The sequence below is a fragment of the Hyperolius riggenbachi genome, chromosome 9, assembly GCF_040937935.1.
Source record: "Hyperolius riggenbachi isolate aHypRig1 chromosome 9, aHypRig1.pri, whole genome shotgun sequence".
NCBI lineage: Eukaryota > Metazoa > Chordata > Amphibia > Anura > Hyperoliidae > Hyperolius > Hyperolius riggenbachi.
Window position 1 is genome coordinate 97,122,885 of NC_090654.1, and position 24,728 is coordinate 97,147,612.

Below are 24,728 nucleotides of genomic sequence, written 5' to 3' on the forward strand. Positions count from 1 at the left end.
TTAATGCTTTTATTTTTGCAAAGTATGTGGTAACCATTAGAGACACATTGGCAGTTTGTTTGCTAGAACTATACAAGTGATTTTTGTCATTCTTAAATTATTCTGTAATCCACTTTTTGTGAAAATAAATTTATATTCTACTGACAAATCTTTCTGCTTTACCTTTTTCTTGTTTTATTAAAAAAAGTTTTTTCCAAAGTGAGCACAACAGACCGTCTGACGGGGACAAAACCTTTCCAGCAGAATCTGTGATTGATTCTGCCCCTTAAATTAATGTATACCTAGCTTAATTGGGATTTGAAAGGGCAACTGAACTGAGAGTGATATAGACTAGGCTGCCATATTTATTTCCCTTTGACGCGATACCAGTTGCCTGGCTATCCTGCTGATCCTCTGCCTCCAATTACTTTTAGCCATAGACCCTGAACAAGCATGCAGCAGATCAGGTTTTTCTGACATTGTCAGATCTGACAATATTAGCTGCATGCTTGTTTCTGGTGTTATTCAGAGACGGTGCCACCAAATAAACCAACAGGGCAGCCAGGCAACTGGTATTATTTAAAAGGAAATATGGCAGGCTTCATATACTTCTCATTACAGTTGTCCATGAAGCCATGTGGAGCTTTACAACATGAAGGTCCTGCTACAAAAGCAGACCCTTACTGGGTCTTAGGGCCCTGACACACCAGAGAGCATTTTTCAGGAGATTTTCGTTTTTTTAATGCCTCCATTGACTTGCATTAAAATTGAGGCAACATTTCTGTGATTGTGATTTTTCAAGAATTGCAATCACAGCTATTTCACTGCAATTTTAATGTCGATGGAAGTGTTTTTTTTTTTTTTTTTTACCAAGACAAGCCGCAAAACGTTCTCCAGTGTGTGAGGGCCCTAACTAGGACAATAGTAGTAGCATACTTCCACCCACAGGCAGAATATACTAATAATACACTTCGTGGGCTTCTTTATTATATCCATCTTGCTGCTCTTGCTTTTTGTATGTCCTTGCTTTTCAGTGTAATCAGTCTCTTGCCGTAAAATGGACTTCTCATAAAGTATATTTGTGTGCGCTTATATGCAGATTTCCTGCTACAGCTTAATAGTTTAATGCTGTTCTGCATAGCTCACATTTCCTATGCTAGTGTGTACATTTTGGTGTATGGGGTTTTCATCTTCATATTCTGAACACAAATCAGTGGTATGAGTTTCTTCGGCTTTGCTATATTGTGTGTATGTAAAGTATATGCTTTATTAATTTGTATGGATTAAAGGCTTTGCAGTCCATATAAATAATCTTAAACTTGGATGCTGGTGGAGCCTACATACACTATTTGACCTTGTACAGAAATAGTATTGGATGAATGTATGTTTGTGAATCTATTGAGGACCTTGGTTTCTAACAGATTTTTTTCTTCGATTTACCAAAATAATCTGCTCTAAAATCTTAATCTGTTAGAATGTCTAATAGCATATGTTAGCCCGTCCATCTGAATGCCAAAGTATTATTTATATGCATTGGCACTAATTGGGGGGTTGCATTGTAATTTCTCCTCCATAATTGGTGTGTGGTTTTGGGATTCGTCCACTCTTGTTTGGTTACAGTAGGACTTGTATTTCAAGGGATCTATCTTTTAGCAGGTGGAGGAATGAGTAAACGAGAGAGGAGTAAGAGCTCTCGTCCAAAACCAGAGAAGCCTCCTGATGGTAAGATTTGATGTCATACCTTTTTACAATCTTGCATACAACCACTGCTTTTCACTGTATAAATATAACGTCATTGTCAAAGTATTTGTAAATCCACTGTGGAAAGATGTCAGATACTCGCCTGTGGAGAGTATCTTCATAGGTGAGTACCTATCTCCATCTCCTAGAGCTTTCCCTCTCCCCTCTGTCTCCATTCCAGCGCTGTACCCGTCCAAATTTGCCACTACTGGTAGCCCTCAGAAAGCTTCGGAAGCACTCAAGACGTGAGTGCTCCTGAAGACAGGCAGCTCTGTAATGAAAGTGCCTTCCGAGTATTCCCGAGGCGTGTTTTACCAGTTGCTTTAATACCTGCAATGGAGGTGACAATGCTGGAATGAGGACCCTGAGAGAGGAGAGGGAAGGCCCCGTGAGATCCAGAGCCTTCTCTCTCCATAGGTTAGATTCTGTGCTGGTATATCAGCCTGTAAAGACATTGTATATGATTCTGTGGCTGAAATATGACTCAGGAATATTTTTCCAGAACAACTTACTAATTACTTAACTTTTTCCAGCTCCACCAGCAAATCCTAAATCTGTGCTGAAGTCCAAGATTGTCGCTGAATTTAGGGTAAGACTAGTTTCTCTCAAGTCACGAAATTTAAGCAAGTCCAATGGCTTTTTTTATCTGAAAAATAGGTAGAACATGAATAGCGGCCAGTCATCCTAAAGATGTATGTATGCCAAAAAGTCTTCCAATCAGATATCCAGCTAAAATTGCAAATTCTACGGGTCCTCCTTAATTACCTGTGATGTCTGTGTGTGGTAGCATCCCTTTTTCTTTTTTTCTTGGATTTTACAATTTTAGCTGGGTATACTTTTTAACCACTTAAGGACTGCAGTCATAAAACCCCTTAAGGACCAGAGCCTTTTTTTCCATTCGGACCACTGCAGCTTTCACGGTTTATTGCTCAGTCATACAACCTACCACCTAAATGAATTTTACCTCCTTTTCTTGTCACTAATACAGCTTTCTTTCGGTGCTATTTGATTGCTGCTGCGAGTTTTACTTTTTATTATATTCATCAAAAAAGACATGAATTTTGTCAAAAAAATGACTAACTTTCTGTGCTGACATTTTTCAAATAAAGTAAAATTTCCTATACATTTGAGCGCGAAAGTTATTCTGCTACATGTCTTTGATTAAAAAAAAAACCATTCAGTGTATATTTATTGGATTGGGTAAAAGTTATAGCGTTTACAAACTATGGTGCCAAAAGTGAATTTTCCCATTTTCAAGCATCTCTGACTTTTCTGCGCACCTGTCAGGTTTCATGAGGGGCTAAAATTCCAGGATAGTACAAATCCCCCCCAAATGACCCCATTTTGGAAAGAAGACATCCCAAAGTATTCAGTGAGAGGCATGGTGAGTTCATAGAAGATTTTATTTTTTGTCACAAGTTAGCGGAAAATGACACTTTGTAACAAAAAAAAAAGTTTCCATTTCTTCTAACTTGCGACAAAAAAAAAAATGAAATCTGCCACGGACTCACTATGCTACTCTCTGAATACCTTGAAGTGTCTACTTTCCAAAATGGGGTCATTTGTGGGGTGTGTTCACTGTCCTGGCATTTTGGGGGGTGCCTAATTGTAAGCACCCCTGGAGACTAAAGATGCTCATTGGACTTTGGGCCCCTTAGCGCAGTTAGGCTGCAAAAAAGTGCCACACATGTGGTATTGCCGTACTCAGGAGAAGTAGTATAATGTGTTTTGGGGTGTATTTTTACACATACCCATGCTGGGTGGGAGAAATATCTCCGTAAATGACAATTGTTTTATTTTTTTTACACACAATTGTCAATTTATAGAGATATTTCTCCCACTCAGCATGGGTATGTGGAAAAATACACCCCAAAACACATTATACTACTTCTCCTGAGTACAGCGATACCACATGTGTGGCACTTTTTTGCACCCTAACTGCGCTAAGGGGCCCAAAGTCCAATGAGTACCTTTAGGATTTCACAGGTCATTTTGAGAAATTTCGTTTCAAGACTGCTCCTCACGGTTTAGGGCCCCTAAAATGCCAGGACAGCATAGGAATCCCACAAATTACCCCATTTTAGAAAGAAGACACCCCAAGGTATTCCATTAGGAGGATGGTGAGTTCATAGAAGATTTTTTTTTTTTTTTGTCACAAGTTAGCGGAAATTGATTTGAATTGTTTTTTTTCACAAAGTGTCATTTTCTGCTAACTTGTGACAAAAATAAAATCTTCTATGAACTCACCATACTCCTAACGGAATACCTTGGGGTGTCTTCTTTCTAAAATGGGGTCATTTGTGGGGTTCCTATACTGCCCTGGCATTTTAGGGGCCCTAAACCGTGAGGAGTAGTCTTGAAACCAAATGTCGCAAAATGACCTGTGAAATCCTAAAGGTACTCATTGGACTTTGGGCCCCTTAGCGCACTTAGGGTGCAAAAAAGTGCCACACATGTGGTACCGCCGTACTCAGGAGAAGTAGTATAATGTGTTTTGGGGTGTATTTTTACACATACAGATGCTAAGTGGGAGAAATATCTCTGTAAATGACAATTATTTGATTTTTTTTTACACACAATTGTCCATTTACAGAGAGATTTCTCCCACCCAGCATGGGTATGTATAAAAATACACCCAAAAACACATTATACTACTTCTTCTGAGTACGGCGATACCACATGTGTGACACTTTTTTGCAACCTAGGTGCGCTAAGGGGCCTAACGTCCTATTCACAGGTCATTTTGAGGCATTTGGATTCTAGACTACTCCTCACGGTTTAGGGCCCCTAAAATGCCAGGGCAGTATAGGAACCCCACAAGTGACCCCATTTTAGAAAGAAGACACCCCAAGGTATTCCGTTAGGGGTATGGTGAGTTCATAGATTTTTTTTTTGTCACAAGTTAGCGGAAAATGACACTTTGTGAAAAAAAAAAACAATACATATCAATTTCCGCTAACTTGTGACAAAAAATAAAATCTTCTATGAACTCACCATACTCCTAACGGAATACCTTGGGGTGTCTTCTTTCTAGAATGGGGTCATTTGTGGGGTTCCAATACTGCCCTGGCATTTTAGGGGCCCTAAACCGTGAGGACTAGTCTTGAACCCAAATGTCTCAAAATGACTTGTGAAATCCTAAAGGTACTCATTGGACTTTGGGCCCCTTAGCACAGTTAGGCTGCAAAAAAGTGTCACACATGTGGTATCGCCGTACTCAGAAGAAGTAGTATAATGTGTTTTGTGGTGTATTTTTACATATAACCATGCTGGGTGGGAGAAATATCTCTGTAAATGACACATTTTTGATTTTTTTTTACACACAATTGTCCATTTACAGAGAGATTTCTCCCACCCAGCATGGGTATGTGTAAAAATACACCACAAAACACATTATACTACTTCTCCTGAGTATGGCGATACTACATGTGTGACACTTTTTTGCAGCCTAGGTGCGCTAAGGGACCCAACGTCCTATTCACAGGTCATTTTGAGGCATTTGTTTTCTAGACTACTCCCTACGGTTTAGGGCCCCTAAAATGCCAGGGCAGTATAGGAACCCCACAAGTGACCCCATTTTAGAAAGACGACACCCCAAAGTATTCCGTTAGGGGTATGGTGAGTTCATAGAAGATTTTATTTTTTGTCACAAGTTAGTGAAAAATGACACTTTGTGAAAAAAACAATAAAAATCCAATTTCCGCTAACTTTTGACAAAAAATAAAATCTTCTATGAACTCATCATACACCTAACAGAATACCTTGGGGTGTCTTCTTTCTAAAATGGGGTCACTTGTGGGGTTCCTATACTGCCCTGGCATTTTACGGGCCCAAAACTGTGAGTAGTCTGGAAACCAAATTTCTCAAAATGACTGTTCAGGGGTATAAGCATCTGCAAATTTTGATGACAGGTGGTCTATGAGGGGGCAAATTTTGTGGAAACGGTCATAAGCAGGGTGGCCTCTTAGATGACAGGATGTATTGGGCCTGATCTGATGGATAGGAGTGCTAGGGGGGTGACAGGAGGTGATTGATGGGTGTCTCAGGGGGCGGTTAGAGGGGAAAATAGATGCAATCAATGCACTGGGGAGGTGATCGGAAGGGGGTCTGAGGGGGATCTGAGGGTTTGGCCGAGTGATCAGGAGCCCACACGGGGCAAATTAGGGCCTGATCTGATGGGTAGGTGTGCTAGGGGGTGACAGGAGGTGATTTATGGGTGTCTCAAGGTGTGATTAGAGGGGGGTAATAGATGCAAGCAATGCACTAGCGAGGTGATCAGGGCTGGGGTCTGAGGGCGTTCTGAGGTGTGGGCGGGTGATTGGGTGCCCGCAAGGGGCAGATTAGGGTCTAATCTGATGGGTAACAGTGACAGGTGGTGATAGGGGGTGATTGATGGGTAATTAGTGGGTGTTTAGAGGAGAGAATAGATGTAAACACTGCGCTTGGGAGGTGATCTGATGTCGGATCTGCGGGCGATCTATTGGTGTGGGTGGGTGATCAGATTGCCCGCAAGGGGCAGGTTAGGGGCTGATTGATGGGTGGCAGTGACAGGGGGTGATTGATGGGTGGCAGTGACAGGGGGTGATTGACAGGTGATCAGTGGGTTATTACAGGGAAGAACGGATGTAAATAATGCACTGGCGAATCGATAAGGGGGAGTTGAGGGCAATCTGAGCGTGTGGGCGGGCGATTGGGTGCCCGCAAGGGTCTAATCTGATGGGTAACAGTGACAGGTGGTGATAGGGGGTGATTGATGGGTAATTAGTGGGTGTTTAGAGGAGAGAATAGATGTAAACGATGGATTTGGGAGGTGATCTGATGTCGGATCTGCGGGCGATCTATTGGTGTGGGTGGGTGATCAGATTGCCCGCAAGGGGCAGGCTAGGGGCTGATTGATGGGTGGCAGTGACAGGGGGTGATTGACGGGTGATTGGCGGGTGATTGACGGGTGATCAGGGGGGATAGATGCATACAGTACACAGGGGGGGGGAGGGTCTGGGGGGGTCTGGGGAGAATCTGAGGGGTGGGGGGGGGGTGATCAGGAGGGAGCAGGGGGCAGTTTAGGGACTTAAAAAAAAAAATAGCGTTGACAGATAGTGACAGGGAGTGATTGATGGGTGATTAGGGGGGTGATTGTGTGCAAATGGTGGTCTGGGGGGTGGGCAGGGGGGGGTCTGAGGGGTACTGTGGGCGATCAGGGGGCAGGGGGGGGGCAGATCAGTGTGTTTGGGTGCAGACTAGGGTGGCTGCAGCTTGCCCTGGTGGTCCCTCGGACACTGGGACCACCAGGGCAGGAGGCAGCCTGTATAATACACTTTGTAAACATTACAAAGCGTATTATACGCTTCCTATCCGGGGATCGTCGGGTTAACAACCCGCCGGCGCTTCCGATTGGCCGGCGGGTTGACGTCGCGGGTGGGCGGAGCCTATCGCCGGTGGATGCGCGCGCATCCCAGCGCGCGATCCCCGGCCAGAGAGTGCCCCAGGACCTGACGCCAATCTGCGTTACGTGGTCCTGGGGCTGCCACTTTGCCGCCGCCAATATGAAGTAGGCGGTCGGCAAGTGGTTAAGGAGTCCTTTGAGTCTGACTGGGCTTCCTTGTTTTGAAGCCCATCCATGCTCTTCCACGCCATCCACTCTCCTCCCAGCTCCTCAGTGATGTCATCACTCTAACTTTGCATGAATGGCGAAGTCAGGCAGTGATGGGGGACAATAGTTGAATTCTAGACCGATTTTTGATTTTAACCATTTCACAACTGAGGGGTTTTACCCCTGAAACACCAGCGCTATTTTTACCTTTCAACGCTGCCTCCATTGTAGTATTTATGTACTATGATTGGTTATTGGGGACTGGAGAGTCTCCATAACCAATCATTGTACTGCAGAGCCGGGGTGTGTGTGCGCGCGCGGGTCGCGGGGGCGCGCGTTCGCGCGCTGCACATTTGTTTACATTACATTGTTTTGAATGAAGACGGCTTTTGTTTAAAGCAGTCTTCATTCTACTCGCAATCGGCGAGGCTAATTGGATTTAGGAACGCTCGTTCCTAACATCCAATTAGTCACCTGCTGTGCGGGCTGGCTGGAGTGTGCGCGAGAGTTCCCCGCCCACTCCCAGCAAGTAAATAAACAAGTGCGCCTTTCTCCGTCCCTGGGGGTGAAGCGGTGCGCAGAGGGACGGAGAAATTTAGCACTGGGGGGGTGAAGTGGTTAAAGTGACCTAGGCAGTGTTTCAGCAGGAGCAGGAATAACTGTCTTTTGGCTTCAATCTGCACCCAAATTTGCCCACGATTATTTTAAATGTACATGCGCCATCTTCTCTTATGACAAGTGCCATCTTCACAAGCTGACCTCGGCTTGTGCCGGCATTTGTAATTTCCCTGCAGTGTTTGCACACAAGATTTGTACTACCACCTACCTACCTGCATGCATCGTGGAGTGTGACACCCCCACATGACATTGCGTTGAAGTGAGAGGGCTATGGAGGCTGCCATATTTATTTCCTTTTCAACAATACCAGTTGCTTGTTGTCCTGCATATTTTTCATGCATCAGTAGTGTCTGAATTGCACACCTGACACAAGTATTTGGCTTATCCAGTCAGACTTCAGTCATAAACATCTGATTTGCATTTTTGTTCAGGGTCTATGGCTAAAAGTATTAGATGTAGAGGATTGGCAGTAGAGTCGAGCAGTCTGCATTGTTTAATAATAAATGTCAGCCTGGTTATACCTCCCTTCAGATGGGGTTTAAGTTTCTTGGTTTCACAGCAACCTAATCCGAAGTAGAAATCTGTCTACCACCTTGGACACTTCCACTTCAATCTGATTTTTGCAGCCGTTGTCTTCTCCGACCCAAAATTATGAAACTGTTTAAAATCATTCAATAGATTAGAAGTTCTGTTTGGCTCAATTATGAGCAGATTTTATCCGTGACTAAAGATGGCCATACATCTCTTGACTTGGTGGCTGATCGACAAATGAAAATCTGTGCCGCCAAGAGCATGCCCGATCGACGTGACCAATTTCGTGCTGAAATTGGTCACATGTATTGATCAGACATGCTGCAAGATGTCAAGCCATTGTGGTTGGCCGGTTACGGCAATGAAACTCCAAGCACTGTTACCCCTAGTGTATAAATATGCCCCCTGGCCCATTCCAAGAGATTTCGTGTTGAAATAGATTGGGTATGGGCAGCTTACAGATCTCTCTAATCAGATTTAATCAGAGAGATTTGTCTCTTGGTCGAATCTGCCAATCATCGCTAGATGTATGAACCTCTTAAAGCTGCCCAATATATTTACTGGGGTTTGGGCCCACTTAGATCAGTTTGCTCACATTGGGAAGCAAGTGTGTGTGTGTGGGGGGGCGTCTAAGTTTTCCTCAATGGGCTTAGCGCAAAGCACCTATTATTATTGCATCTCTGCCTACATTTTTTTGTTAATGGTAGTTTTTTCATTTGGGAAATTGTGTTGAATAGTACTTTAGGATTTTAAAAATGCTGCTTACACCACAAAGTTGCCTTCTTTAGTTTGCTTTTGTTTATGCTGATTTCTTTGGATGGATGCTGATCTGTGCAGTTACTGTGTCCAAAACAGGATTGTTTATAGCAGGGGTCTCAAACTCGCGGCTCGCGGGCCATTTGCGGCCCTCGATACAATATCTTGTGGCCCTCGCCGGCAGAAGCTTCCTTATAGTTCGCTTCAGTGCTCCCAAGTAATCCGCCGCATCCCCGCTGCTAAACAAGGGGTGCAGAGCCCCCAAATCGCCCGTGGGGCAATCCATCGGCATTTCCTGGAAGGGGCAGAGCTTTCAGCTTCAGCTCTGCCCCTCCTGACGTCAATCGCCGCACAGATCGCCGCCTCTCCCCGCCCCTCTGTGAAGGAAGAGTGAGAGGGGCGGGCAGAGGCGGCAATGTGCCGCGATTGTGAAATTCCTTATGCGGCCCAGCTTCATCCTGACTTTGCCTCCTGCGGCCCCCCAGGTAAATTGAGTTTGAGACCCCTGCTTTATAGCGTGACTGTAATGGTAATAAGGTTTTCAGAGAATGTGAATTTGTCACTTTGTCTTTTCCACAGCCTCAAGGCCTAATTGATGACCTGTTGGCATACAAGCGTTCAGTGGACCATATTGACTTTAAGGAAAAGCAGCTGTCAAGCATGAGGGTTGATGTTTGCAGCACAGAAACCTTAAAACGCCTAAAAGGTATTTTTTTTCTCATACTAAATGTAGTTGCAAAGCCCTTCTTAATATGCATGTGGTTTGAAGTGCCTTAAAAAATAATCCTGAATTTTTCACTGCAGATAAAGCTGGAGGGAAAAAATTTTCAAAGGATTTTGAAGAGGCCAGCTCTAAACTTGAAGAATTTGTGAATTCTCTTGAGAAGCAGGTGAAAAATGGTCCATCCCTAACTGATGCATTGGAGAACGCTGGCATTTTCTATGAGGCTCAATATCGGGAAGTCAAAGTTGTGGTGAATGTATGTGTATCATTTAACATTGTGCCTCTTTGAATAAAAAGTGCTACAAGTAAAAGATAAACTGACTGTGTATAAATCATTGCTTAAAAACCCTGCTACCCAAAGCTGAATCCATTCAGAGAATAAGATCTACAAGTAGCACTTTTGAGGGCATTTTGAATAAATCTGTACTAGAAAGTAAAACCATTCCTCTAAAGGTCCGTACACACGCCGGACTTTAGGCAACGACGGGTCCGTCGTTGCCTCCCGCTGGGTGGGCGTGCCAGCGACAGTCCGGCGTGTGTACGCTCTGTCGTCAGACTGATACGGCTGTTTCTGAGCGATCCGCCCGGCGGATCGCTCAGAAACAGCCGTATCAGTCTGACAGAGCGTACACACGCCGGACTGTCGCTGGCACGCCCACCCAGCGGGAGGCAACGACGGACCCGTCGTTGCCTAAAGTCCGGCGTGTGTACGGACCTTAAGACAGAGTTCCCCAACCCTGTCCTCAAGGCCCACCAACAGTACATGTCTTGCAGGAAACCACAAACATCCACAGGTGGGGTAATTCGTGTCTCAGCAGAGCTGATTAACTACCTCTATGGATTTCCACAAAACATGCACTGTTGGTGGGCCTTGAGGACAGGGTTGGGGAACACTGCTCTAAGTGTATACATAAGACAGCTTAAATTGTTTAACATTTTGAATATAATTATGCAATCTGCAACATAAGTTACATTTTTTTTGCATCTGAATTATTTAGTCATTAAAGGGGCATTGTGGCGAAAACCTGGAGAATCTTAAAAAAAAAAAAAATTGTACACTTGTCCCAGAGTAAATGCACCATTAATTTTTCACTTACTGTGTAGCTGTCACTTTCAAAAGATGATAAAAATCTGATTGGTTTTGGTCTAGTTAACTTCCTCATGGCGGATTCTCAGTTTCTTTTAATTGTCTGAAAACCACTCCCTGAAAAGGGCATTTACAAAACTGCCTACCCATTTGCCACTATTCAGCCAGCTGGACTGTGCCACCGCAATTCCAGGAGTGCCTGGGAAAATTCAAAGAAATTGTGACAGTCCCCCATGAGGAGATAGAAATGCAAAACCTGTCAGTAAGAGTTTGAGTTGTTAGATTATAATGCCTACTGTAGGCGACAGCTACATGGAAGTAAAAAAAAAAAAAAAAAGTTAAACTGCATTTACTCTGGGTTAATGTACATGTTGTATGTATGGGTTCATATGACTTTAAAACTGTAGTATTTCATCATGGTGCTCCTTTAAAGGGGCACTACAGCAAAAAACTGTAAAATTTAAGATATGTGCAAACCTATACTAATAATAAGTACATTTTTTCCAGAGTAAAATAAGCCATAAATTACTTTTCTCTTATGTTGCTGTCACTTACAGTAGGTAATAGAAATCTGACAGAAGTGACAGGCTTTGGACTAGTCCATCTCTTTATAGGGGATTCTCAGGGATGTATTTATTTTCAAAAGCACTTATGCTGCATACACACTTGAGATAAAAGTCTCTGGAAAAGGCAAGATCACAGACCAATTATACCCCATTCCATGTAGTATGAGAGCCATACTCTACACAGTCTATTCTATGGAGCTGCACTCCCCATCAGATAAAATCTTTGCAAGATGCTGCACACAAAGATGCCCGTACACACTCAAAAGATCAGTATCTGCAAAAGATCTTTTCCTGCAATAGATCCATTCCTTCAAAATGCATTCATAGTCTATGAGATCTGCAGATCATCATACACACCTTGTTTAGCAGGCAATCATCTGCAGATCAGATCCACCAGGATGGATTTTCAGATCTGCAGATGATTGCCAGATATGCAGATGAAGTCTGTTAAACAAGGTGTGTATGGGGATCTGCAGATCTCATAGACTATGAATGCATTTTGAAGGAATGGATCTATTGCAGGAAGAGATCTTTTGCAGATAATGATCTTTTGAATGTGTAAGGGCATCTTTGTGTGCAGCATCTTGCAAAGATTTTATCTGATGAGGAGTGCAGCTCCATAGAATAGACTGTGTAGAGTATGGCTCTCATACTACATGGAATGGGGTAAAATTGGTCTGTGATCTTGCCTTTTCCAGAGACTTTTATCTCAAGTGTGTATGCAGCATTAGTGAATGACAATTGCTCTGTCCAACTGCCAAAAAACTGTGTAGCAAGCAGGGAAGCTGGCCAGCATCGTTGTTTAAAACCTTTTTAGGGAATATCTTTATAAAGAATAAAAGCCTTGCTGAAAATCCCCTATGAAGAGATGGACTAGTCCAAAACCTGTCACTTCTGTCAGATTTCTACTACTTACTGTAAGTGACAGCAACATAGGAGAAAAATAATTTATGGCTCATTTTACTCTGGAAAAAACATAAGTCTTATTTGTATATGTTTGCACATTTTTAATTTTACAGTTTTTTTTTCCGCTGTAGTGCCCCTTCAAGTGAGCCTATGCAAATTGGCTTTCTGATCTTGCATATGTAAGAAATAAGTGAGTCACAAATGCACAAACTCTAAAGTTACAGTATTACCCTCTCCAGGGACACATTAGGCTTTTCAGTCTCTTTAAGACACCTATACCTTCCTGGTAGTTTTTGGGTCACCCCGAGCTGCTTGGATATTCTATTAGGACTCTTTCACACTATAAGTTTACCCGATCTTGTGACGCAAAAGATCTTTCGTCAGGACTTCTAAAGTAAAGCAGAGAAATGTGTGGTCAGTTAAATAGGCCTGTGTTAAGGTTTGTGCTTTTACATGCCACTCATACTTTCCTTAGAAGAGAATATGCCATTTGCAAAATGGCTGACTGACATCTTGGGTCCCATTTTTATGTTAAAATGACAGTTTGATTTCACTTGATTAAACAAACAAAAAAAACTGTCCTGGCAATGCCTCTATCACCTCACTAACTGCATGATGTAGTTGAGAAGGAAACTGGAGAGGGGCACCAACAAAAACATCTGTAAAGCGCTGTTCTGCCGTAGGACCTAAATCACATTTGGGTCCATCTAGTGTTTTTCTTTTCTTGGGCACACAAACCACCCTACCCCTCCCATCTCTCTATTTATATTTCTGTGCTACTGAGATATTCTCCTTGTAGCCAAAAACAAAGGAGATTCTTCAACAGCTATTATTTTATTGCACAGGGCTCTGAAGCAGGGGGTGGCTGTAGCTGCCCTGTCTCCTGCAGTATGTTGAAGTGCCCAGAAACTCAATAACTGCCACAAAATCTTTATTTTAATGAGGAGCTGTCGGCCATACTATCTCCGGAAAAAAAACACATATACAGGTCCTTCTCAAAAAATTAGCATATTGTGATAAAGTTCATTATTTTCTGTAATGTACTGATAAACATTAGACTTACATACCGTATATTCCGGCGTATAAGACGACTGGGTGTATAAGACGACCCCCAACTTTTCCAGTTAAAGTATAGAGTTTGGGATATACTTGCCGTATAACACTACCCCTCGTCCAACACACACCAAATTAAAATTAAAAAATCATGTACTGTTGCTGTGTATGAACAGATACTGGTGCTTTACTGTATGTGTTACCCAGTATATAACAGTAAATAGTCAATTGATTTGTTGCATTGGTCAACTCTCCTTAAGTAGACTGGTCAGCTTTCCTTGTCTACATGTTTATCAGAGCGGTAGATTGCGCTCCCTTAGCAGGGAGATCTGAGAGGCAGTATGGGACAGGGCGTATCACCCGGCATCAATGACACCCGGCGTATAAGAAGACCCCCAACTTTTCAGAAGATTTTCAAGGGTTAAAAAGTAGTCTTATACGCAGGAATATACAGTATATTTTAGATTCATTACACACAACTGAAGTAATTCAAGCCTATTATTTTAATATTGATAATTTTGGCATACAGCGCATGAAAACCCCCAATTCCTATCTCAAAAAATGTGCATATTTCATCCGACCAATAAAAGAAAACTTTTTAAAACAAAGTTAACCTTCAAATAATTATGTTCAGTTATGCACTCAATACTTGGTCGGGAATCCTTTTGCAGACTGCTTCAATGTGGCGTGGCATGAAGGCAATCAGCCTGTGGCACTGCTCAGGTGTTATGGAGGCCCAGGATGCTTCAATAGCGGCCTTAAGGTCATCCAGAGTGTTGGGTCTTGCGTCTCTCAACTTTGTCTTCACAATATCCCACAGATTCTCTATGGGGTTCAGGTCAGGAGAGTTGGCAGGCCAATTGAGCACAGTAATACCATGGTCAGTAAACCATTTACCAGTGGTTTTGGCACTGTGAGCAGGTGCCAGGTCGTGCTGAAAAATGAAATCTTCATCTCCATAAAGCTTTTCAGCAGATGGAAGCATGAAGTGCTCCAAAATCTCCTGATAGCTAGCTGCATTGACCCTGCCCATGATAAAACACAATGGACCAACTCCAGCAGCTGACATGGCACCCAGACCATCACGGACTGTGGGTACTTGACACTGGACTTCAGGCATTTTGACATTTCCCTCTCCCCAGTCTTCCTCCAGACTCTGGCACCTTGATTTCCGAATGACATGCAAAAGTTGCTTTCATCCGAAAAAGTACTTTGGACCACTGAGCAACTGTCCAGTGCTGCTTCTCTGTAGCCCAGGTCAGGCACTTCTGCCGCTGTTTCTGGTTCAAACGTGGCTTGACCTGGGGAATGCGGCACCTGTAGCCTATTTCCTGCACACGCCTGCACGCAGTGGCTCTGGATGTTTCTACTCCAGACTCAGTCCACTGCTTCCGCAGGTCCCCCAAGGTCTGCAATCGGTCCTTCTCCACAATCTTCCTCAGGGTCCGGTCACCTCTTCTTGTTGTGCAGCGTTTTCTGCCACACTTTTTCCTTCCCACAGACTTCCCACTGAGGTGCCTTGATACAGCACTCTGGGAACAGCCTATTCATTCAGAAATTTCTTTCTGTGTCATACACTCTTGCTTGAGGGTGTCAATGATGGCCTTCTGGACAGCAGTCAGGTCGGCAGTCTTACCCATGATTGCGGTTTTGAGTAATGAACCAGGCTGGGAGTTTTTAAAAGCCTCAGGAATCTTTTGCAGGTGTTTAGAGTTAATTAGTTGATTCAGATGATTAGGTTAATAGCTCGTTTGGAGAACCTTTTCATGATATGCTAATTTTTTGATAGGAATTTGGGGTTTTCATGAGCTGTATGCCAAAATCATCAATATTCAAACAATAAAAGGCTTGAACTACTTCAGTTGTGTGTAATCTAAAATATATGAAAGTCTGTTTATCAGTACATTACAGAAAATAATGAACTTTATCACAATATGCTAAGTTTTTGAGAAGGACCTGTATAAGTAGATAAATACTAGCTCTACTTATATAACGTGTATTGTACTGTCCGTCTCTTGTGTTCATGCAGTGGAAACACGTAAAGGTCAAGGCTCCCATTTTCATTTTTTTTTTTGTATCCCTAAAAGGGGTTAATCTTGGGGATGTCCATGTGCTGAGCAACCCCTGCCGCCTCTGCCTTATGGTCATGCTGCTGGGAGTCACTATTCTTTGATCGGGCTGGGAGTGTGCCCACCCCAATGTCTTCTGCAATTTTTCCTTGCGGCTGATTGCGAGTAATGATCGCAACTGGAAAATACTGAAGGATGTGCTATATCTGGTGTCCCTCATGTGTCTGCATGCACATATGTATGTGAATTTGCATGCAATATCACGTCCGGAAAATAGCATGCAAATTCACATGCTTATAGTGGACTCTTACCCTTTGACTGCGCGCCTCTTGGTGGGCTCTGTCATGTTTGCCTCAAGTACTTTTTATCTATGGTCTAACTGGATAATTGTTTTTGTATAGTTCTTTTAATCTGTGAAACACTTGTCTTGATTGACATTTTGTTATAATTGGTGTATTTTTATTGTAGTCTTCATTACTTACCTTTTTTTGACTTTGTGGTTTACACTTTGTGGAGGGGTTTTCAGTGCTGGAAGAATGTGTTTGGCTGATGCAGATAAAAGCTATTAACCTTACTGTGTTCCCCCCTTTGACTTTTTCTTAGGCTTATAAAACATTTGCCAATAGAGTGAACAATTTGAAAAAGAAGCTTGACCAGCTAAAAGCAACTCTTCCTGACCCCGAGGAGTCTCCAGTTCCCTCTCCTGGCATTGATGCTCCTTCTCCTACTGGCTCAGAGTCCCCATTCCAAGGTATGGGTGATGAAAGCCCATTGTCACCGGAGGTTGAACCCTTACTGTCAGATTCCTCAGAGCCTCCAAAGGACAACCGTATAGTGGAGGACATGGAGCTTTCTGATGAGGATGCAGACGAGGAAATGCCTGCCATTATTCGTAAGTTGTAATTGTAGCTGTCTATTGTGAAGATTGCATGGCTTCTGCAGTAAAGATAAGGCAATCTATTTAAAACACTTCTTTCCCTTTTAGCAGCAGGAAATTTCCAGTATTTCTTGACAGCCCCTTAAATGATTTGCACATCTCAAGTAAATGGTTTTGAGCTCTTCCATTACTAAAAGCCTATGATCTGAAAAAATTGTAAAATACGTGTGTATGTATACATATAGAATAAATAAGCTTCAGATTACTTCTATGTAGCTGTCACTCACAGTACGTAGTAAAAATCTGATATTTTGGATTAGTCTCTCTTCATGGGGGATTCTCAGGACTATCTTGATTTTTAAAAGCAATTCCTGAATGCCACTTGCTCAGTTCAGCTGCCATAATAATATACAAACGAATAGTTAGACTGGCTGGCATCTTTGTAAAGATTTTATCCAAGGAGTGCTTTTGTAAAGAATAAAGGAATTGCTAAAGGGGCCCATACACTGGTCGATTTCAGCCTTAAATTGATCGATTCTATAGAATCGATTGATCAGAAATCGATTACCGTATTTTTCGAAGTCGCACCTAGGTTTAGAGGGCAAAAATCTGGGGGGAAAAAATACTAAACTTGGTGTGTCCATGGCTCAGGAGTGTAATGGACCTTTTTAAGCTCATTTAGTCCCTTTTATCCTTTTGGCTTGCTGTGTTGATCAGCTGGTTGTTAGATCAGGGAAGAATACTGCTGGCCTCGGTATTGAAGATTCTCTAGGACGAGTGGTGAGATCTGCCCCAAAGCTTGACCTCTGAGCATTCCATGTGCAATCATGTGTCCTGGCTGTGTGAGTTGCGGAAGCTGGTGCCAGCCGAGGTTTGTAGGACAGCATGGTCACTCAGGGGCACTGCTAGCACTTTGAGTGCTGTAATTTATTCAGGCCTCAGCTTGTCCTGTCTAGGCTATGCGGGGGGGTAAAGGGAGGTTCTAACAACACTGACACACAGGCTGTCTTCATTTGCATTTGACTTGCTCTACTATCTGTATTCTTTCTGTATTGTTGCAGGTTACATTTACAGATGTCACCTTAAATTTACCTTCTCTATTTTATTGATGAGCATGTGTTTGCATTTGTTTGTCCCTATTGGGTACTCCAACATAAACTGCAACGCATTTCGCAGGTAAACCTGCTTCCTAAGGCAATACAGATAAGAGTAAAAAAGCATCTGCTAGTAACATCAAAGCTTGAGCGCCTCTGTGAGCTGATCAACACAGCTTGAGCATATCGGGGCTAGAGCACTCCACAGCCACACTACTTTCTCTGCCACTCTTGCAGCCCGACAGAGCAACCAGCTGATCACCCCGGGCAGAGTTTCAGCAGAGCGGGGGTGGAGCGCTCCACAGCCACGCTACTTTCGCTGCCTCTTGCAGCCACGGTGATGTGCGTTCCTTCGTGTGGTTGAGCACACCGCGCATGGAGTCCCAGAATCAATGCTCACATCTGCCTACCTCGCTGCCACGTCATGTGCACATGTGCCAGTAGGTCACGTGAGAGGGACAGAAGACAGCGCACTGATGCAATGTATGAGTCTGACTGTGGCAGGAGACGGGGACTCGTACGCATGCAGGATAGATAAGGTGTTGCAGCTTTCTCTGCACTCTGGGGGCACATTCGTACTATATACATTCGTATATAGTCTGAAAAATACGTTATATCAAATTTTCCCATTCGATCGATTTGTGGCCGATTTCCATCTTTTGATCTGACTGGATGGAAAATCTAGGTCTATTTGCTGCTGGCAGCAGATCGATGGCCCATACAGTTGCATTGGATCTAATGGTCCAATAATGCATTTAGATCAATTTACAATAGAGTTTATTCTGAAATCTATTGGAAATCTGTTCCTAATGTGTGGCACACATCAGAAAGATTCCTGTCAGATTCGACTTGACAGGCATCTGCCAAAAATCTATCTGATGGTCGAATCTGCTGCAAATCTATAAGTGTATGGCCACCTTAAGTCTCCCATGGAGGGAAGGGTTTTGTCAGATATTCACCACCTACTGCAAGTGACAATAACATAGGGGAAAAGGAGAAAAGTAATTTTATAGCTCATTTTACTATAGGAGGAATGCACATTTTACAAATGTGCTTATATGTACCGTATATACTCAACTATAAGTCTACAGAAAAGGTTAATAGGCTTATATTTTTATTTTAGTCTTTATTCTGCAGTATTACATTTGGCCACTGCATGATGCCTGCTTCACAGTGCTGAGCGTTCTAAGTCAAAACCAAGGTTTTTTTTTTGTTTTTTTTTTTCATTACTTTCATTGAATAATCAGTGCTGTTTGTTCAATGCAAATCCTGCTGCGCTCTCCACATATGCCTATAATGTAAAATAAGACTCCACATAGGGTAATGACGTTCAAGCTGGAATTCCCATAACTCAAACACCAATGTCTGTGATAAACTGTGACACTTTCTGTGCAGAACATGATCCCCAATATCTAAATGCTCACCAGATATGAGCCACCTCAGGTTTCAGGTGGGTCATGCGTATTATACTGAAGATCCTCTCTGTGAATCCTAAACTCTTTAAAAATATAAATCAACTCCACATAGAGTAGTACTGCTACAACAATTTGGCATCAATGATCCTCATTCCGTGTGGGGTGCCCCTACCCACTGCAACACAACACCTCAGTGATCACACTGCAACTGTCTCACCAGTTGCCGCCCACCTCGATCTTGCAGGTGTAATATGTACAGTCATACCCTAAGAAGATGACACACGTGAAGCTCCCAAGTCTTAACTGGCTCTTTAACCAAACCGATGAATCTCAATATATATAAGAACAGACAATTGTGTAAAACTATAAAACACAGCCTCTGGGCGCATATGCATTGCACTTACGCATCCAGGCAGATAATTGGCATCATGAATGGCTATTACAATGCTCATCCAGTCTCCTTATGCACATTGGAGTCGTTGCTGCATCTCGCTCGGTTCCTCCCACGACAGAATATATACTACCCCCTTTAGTCGTTAGGGTTAGGATGTAGAGAAGGAATGGCTATCTGTGGGGATCACTTTCTATCAAGAAACACTCAGAAAAACCATGTGATAAAACAGTGCATAACCTGTCGGACAAGGGGTTCTATATATTCTGTGGTGATTTTTGCAATGTAGGCCCTTTGCATTGATAGATATTGTTGCTTTGTATTTTAAGAGGATCATAAATTGCTTGTGAAGGTGTTTTTTTGTTTTTCTTTTGATCTGTAGTTGACGATCGAAGCAACCACTCAGAAGCGTCTACATCATCTCAAAAAGTGACAGCAGTCACTGCTTCTTCGTCAGTCTCTGATGTCACAGGCACAGCATCTCCTGTAGCATCTGTCTCTACAGCTGCACCAGTCGCCGTCAGTACTCCTTCTCCTACTCCCACCTCCCCTAGTACTCCTGCTACTTCAACACCAGGAACTGCCACTCCTAAAACCGTGACAACTCCCGTTATACCTCCGTCAATTCCCCTTGCATTGCCAAACTTAGCTAATGTGGACTTGGGGAAGATAAGTTCCATCCTAAGTAGTTTAACTTCTGCCATGAAAACTACTGGTAAGATTTTTTTTTTTCTTCTTTGCGCTTGCTTTAAATCTGATGTACAGTATCAATTGATATATCTACAGTTAATGATTTGATTCAGTATTATAGGTTAAAGCTGTGCTCAATAGTAATTTAAGATTTATCTTGGAATTGTATTTACATTTATAGTCTCTCTTTGTTTTTTTTCAATACAATTGCAAACAAACTTCTTATAATCTCAGATAAGTTTGACCTTTATTTTATTTTTTTTCACCTATCTAAATGTAGTCAGTCCTGCAGCAAAGCCCTCGCCTGGTACTCCAACAACACCTAATACAAACGTAACTGGTACAGGAAAGCCTTCATCTCAGAGCACAATGAACCCTTTGGCCAACATCCTCTCCAAAGTTGATTTTACACCTGAAAGCATCCTTTCTGTGTTGTCTAAAACGCAGGGTTCTACTGCATCAAACTTGCAAGGTAACATTTTTAGTAAATGCTGCTGATGTGTTTAAGCAGATTTTTCTAGTACTCTTAATTTATTGTAACTACTGCTGCAACAAGGTCATCTTATTTAACCACTTTGCATTCTTGGGTTTTTACCCCCTTCAGATTCCTGACAATGTTGATACTCAGCTGTGTTGCTTTTAATACAGTAATAACTTTTTAATTACTTATGCTATCTAATTGAAACATGTGGTGTTTTTTTTCAGGACAATCTAGGCTTTCTCTCAGTAATATTGTTTCCAAGCAATTATTCTATTTCATATGCATATGACAAGGAAAAACAGATGTAAAAGCAGAAAATATACATTTTTGGCACTTTTCACCCTGCCTAATTTTCACATGACAAGTGATTTTGATATAAAACACTTCAAAAAATGTTCTTTGGCCCTTCCTGGTTAAAATGATGTGCCATAGGCCTTATTTTGTTACTAGCTGACCACGTAGTGGGGCTTTATAAGAGACCTGCGTACTTGGATTTTTGAAGGGCATTTTTTTTTCTTTCCTTTTTATAGCGTCACACTTCCTTCACAGAGTCCTATGTGTGTCAGAACAGAAAATAAGTACTACAAGTGCCACCATTTTGAAAAGTAGAGATCCAGGGCTATACAAAGATGGGTGTATTGTGTCCGTTACATTTTTGTGGTTTTGCTGAAAATTGCACAAGTGTGACCACTTGTTAGAAAATAAATATTTTTTTGACTGTTGGTGACAGTTTGTCGCTAAGCATTTTGAAAGTGACAGGTGCCACTGAAATAAAACACCGGAAAATGTATTCTTCAGCTTCTCACGATGAAAATGATGTGCCATAAGCCTTATTTTGTTACTAGATGATCATGTAGTTTACCATTATATTCAGCCTGTGCAGGAGCTGCAGAAAGAAAGAATTTATGTGTATAACTGCAACATAAAAAGAAAAAAAAAGTCATAAACAATGACCAACTGTAACAATAAGAACATAATGTGGTGGCCCACTGGGAATGGTGGCCCTTAATTAATGGCACATGCCTTAGGCTGCCCCTGGTCTATTTTCTTTATTTTTGGAAAAGTGTTTTTTGTTTTTTTTGTTTTTTCAAATAGAGCTGGTGGCTACAGAAATTTTTTGGGGAGATAGGCATGGTTCTAATAATTGGTGACCGTATGGTATATTTTATAACACGGAGTAAAGCAGAGGCCTGGGTTGGAGAGACAATCTGGACAGTAATATCTTGTGTCCTTTCTTATTTGATATTTGGCACATACTTTGCACCTCTTCTGAGGATATTTTTTCAGGGGATTAGGAGGGAGTGATTCCATAAAGTGCCTGTCGCAGAGTCTGATTATGTCTTCGCACTGGGATTGGTCACTGCGTACTGGTGTTGTGCCAGATCCAAAAAGGAAAGATGCAATGATCTGCAGGTATGACCCGGTATTGCCTGCTTTTCTGTATGTCACATGGGCGTTGAACATTGCCATTTGTAGCAAATAAATCCCTACCTTCTTGTACCAGGATTTAGTTTTTCTAGCTACCAAATATGGGGCCAACATCTGGTCGGACAGATCCACTGCTCCCATATGCTTGTTGTAGTCATCAATCGCAATAGGCTTGACAGTCTCTGATCGGCGAGACGTCACTAACACTGTGCCCTCTGTGTGCATGGTGGACAGCATAAGCACATCTTTTTTGTCCTTGTATTTTAGTGCCAGGACTTCATTGCTGCGCAGACTACAAGTCTCCCCCTTTTTTCAATTTTTTTTTCAGGACTTCTTGCGGAAAGCCTTTTCGGTTTGCCCTGATGGTACCACAGGCAACGGTGTCAGCCGAAAAAAGAAATTTAAAAAGTGGCAAGCTGGTGTAGAAATTGTCTACAAATAGATGATACCCCTTATTTAGTAAGGGGGTCATGAGGTCCACCACAATTTTTCCATTGGCTCCCATATCTGCTGGGCACCCCTCTGGCTGTAGCAGGCTATCTCGCCCCTCATAGATGCGAAATGCAAAGGTGTACCCTCATCCGCTTTCGCAAAGCTTATAGAGCTTTACCCCATACCTGGCTCGTTTACTGGGGATGAATTGTTTGAATCCAAGCCGGCCATGAAATGGCATTAGAGATTTGTCTATTGCGATTTCTCTTCCAGGCACACAAATTTCACAGAATTTTAAATTCAGGTGATTTATAAGTGGCCTTAATTTAAAAAGCCGGTCTCTGCCTGCATTGTCTGGACTCTTGTTTTGACTATTGTCATTGAAATGCAGAAATCTCATGATCATCTGATAACGCAGCTTTGGCATAGTTGATGATTACAGAGGGGTGTGGTGTATGGTATTTGTACTCCAGTACATTGCGAGCTGCGATTTTTTTTTTTATTTTTTTTTGTTTGTTTTGTTTTGTTTTGTTTTTGTTAGCCCCATGTTGAAAGTTAGGCCTAGAAACACTTTCAACTCAGACAAGTTTGTTGGTGTCCATTTCCGGGTATAAGTGGACCTGGGGTGGGACGCAATAAATTGAGAGGCATACAAATTTGTCTGCTCGACAATAAATTGCAAAAAATCGTCATTGACGAATTGCTGGAAAAATTTGAATGGTGACATATTCCCTGTCATGTCAACCATTAAGCCACTGTTTGCAATGAAAGGAGGGATTTGGGGTGCTTGCATGTTTGGCGGTACCCACAGTAGGTGTGAAATGTCCAGTGGTACCTGCTGACTTTGCTGCTGGCTGCTAGCCCCTGGAGCACTAGTGCCTGCTGTGCTCCCTCCTCTGCGATCTGATGACACCTGTGTCTCAGAGTCGCTGCCACTGGGAACTGATGCAGTGACAACAGGATGCACAGTAGCAACTCTTGCCTGCTCTGATGCCCTTCACCTTCATCAGAGCTGGAGTCGCCGTCTGACAGCGGGTCGGAATGTTTAACCGGCAGCCATTCTTCGCCGTCAGATTCTTCGTCGCTGCCGCTGATTTCCATCAAGGCAACGATCTCCTGTTCTGTGTATCGCCTCTTTGCCATTTTTTATAAATAGGGTACAGAACAAGATAAAGAGATAATAGAAAGATTGATATATATATATATATATATATATATATATATATATATATATATATATATATATATATATATATATATATATATATATATATATATATATATATATATATATATATATATATATATATATATATATAGATGAGGAAAAGAAGTGCTGGGAATGGAAGTAGAAGAGAGCACGGTGATGTGAGGGGGAGAGAGATGAGATCAGAAGATCAGATGACGATCAACTGATCAATAAGGGGTCAGCAAACTAAAACACTAATAGGGGGGGAGGGGGGCAGTATAAAAAGGGACTAGGACAGCTAGATCAGCTAGATTAGTACAGTGTGATCAGTACAGTGTACTGAACACACAAGGGATAGTTAAACTGGGAAGGGGTTCAAAAACTGCAATAAAATACAATTTATTTCACTAGTGGATCACACAGCTCACACAGCTCTGCATACAAGCTGCTCCACCTCAGATCTCACACTGACGAGAGGTCTGAGGCTTCAGCAGCTTTAGGTGGCAACAATGTAATGTTTACATTGTCACAGTGTGAATGAGAGCTGCCATTGGCTATGGCAGCTGTTATTCACAGTAAAAACGATCTCATTGGTTCTGTGAACTTCTGTTCACATGCACCAATGAGAGGATCGCGCGGACTCGCATGCGCGCGCGCAGCGCTGTTTAGACTGCAGGACGTGAGTTCCACGTCTGGGAATGCAGGCAGGACAGAGCATGACGTGAAACTCACGTCCAGGAATGCTAATTGGTTAAAGTTCTAGTTTTACCTTTTGGTTTTTATAATGCATTTCAAAGCCTAAAGAATTTAGCAAAAGTGCAAATTACTGCCTGCAACAGATTGCATTTGGCTAGCTTTTCTCCATGGACAGCAGGCAGTGATTTCTTTATTTTTGGGGGGATGGTAGGGGGGTCTTTTTGTTCCTAAAGGAACCTAAGCATTCGCTTCTCAGACTGCTTAATTGTCTTCCTAAAATGAGAAAATATTTATAGGTTATAGTTTCCATGCATTACTTTAGGACAGTGGATAGCAGCATGCATATGAATCCTGACCCATTGGTTTGTAGCACATCAGTCAGTGTTCTACCCAGAATTTTTTTTCCAACCGGGTGG

General features: G+C 42.4%; 1 protein-coding gene across 1 annotated transcript in view; it reads left to right on the plus strand.

Annotated features, from left to right (window-relative positions):
* Window positions 1-24,728, plus strand: part of RPRD2 (regulation of nuclear pre-mRNA domain containing 2) — a 117,512-nt gene that overhangs the window by 78,919 nt on the left and 13,865 nt on the right. Inside the window, exons 6-12 of the mRNA XM_068253235.1 lie at window positions 1,633-1,701; window positions 2,253-2,308; window positions 9,794-9,920; window positions 10,019-10,194; window positions 16,223-16,511; window positions 19,779-20,111; window positions 20,367-20,558. Of these exons, the coding sequence (XP_068109336.1) occupies window positions 1,633-1,701; window positions 2,253-2,308; window positions 9,794-9,920; window positions 10,019-10,194; window positions 16,223-16,511; window positions 19,779-20,111; window positions 20,367-20,558 (1,242 nt within the window). The remainder of the gene's footprint in view (window positions 1-1,632; window positions 1,702-2,252; window positions 2,309-9,793; window positions 9,921-10,018; window positions 10,195-16,222; window positions 16,512-19,778; window positions 20,112-20,366; window positions 20,559-24,728) is intronic.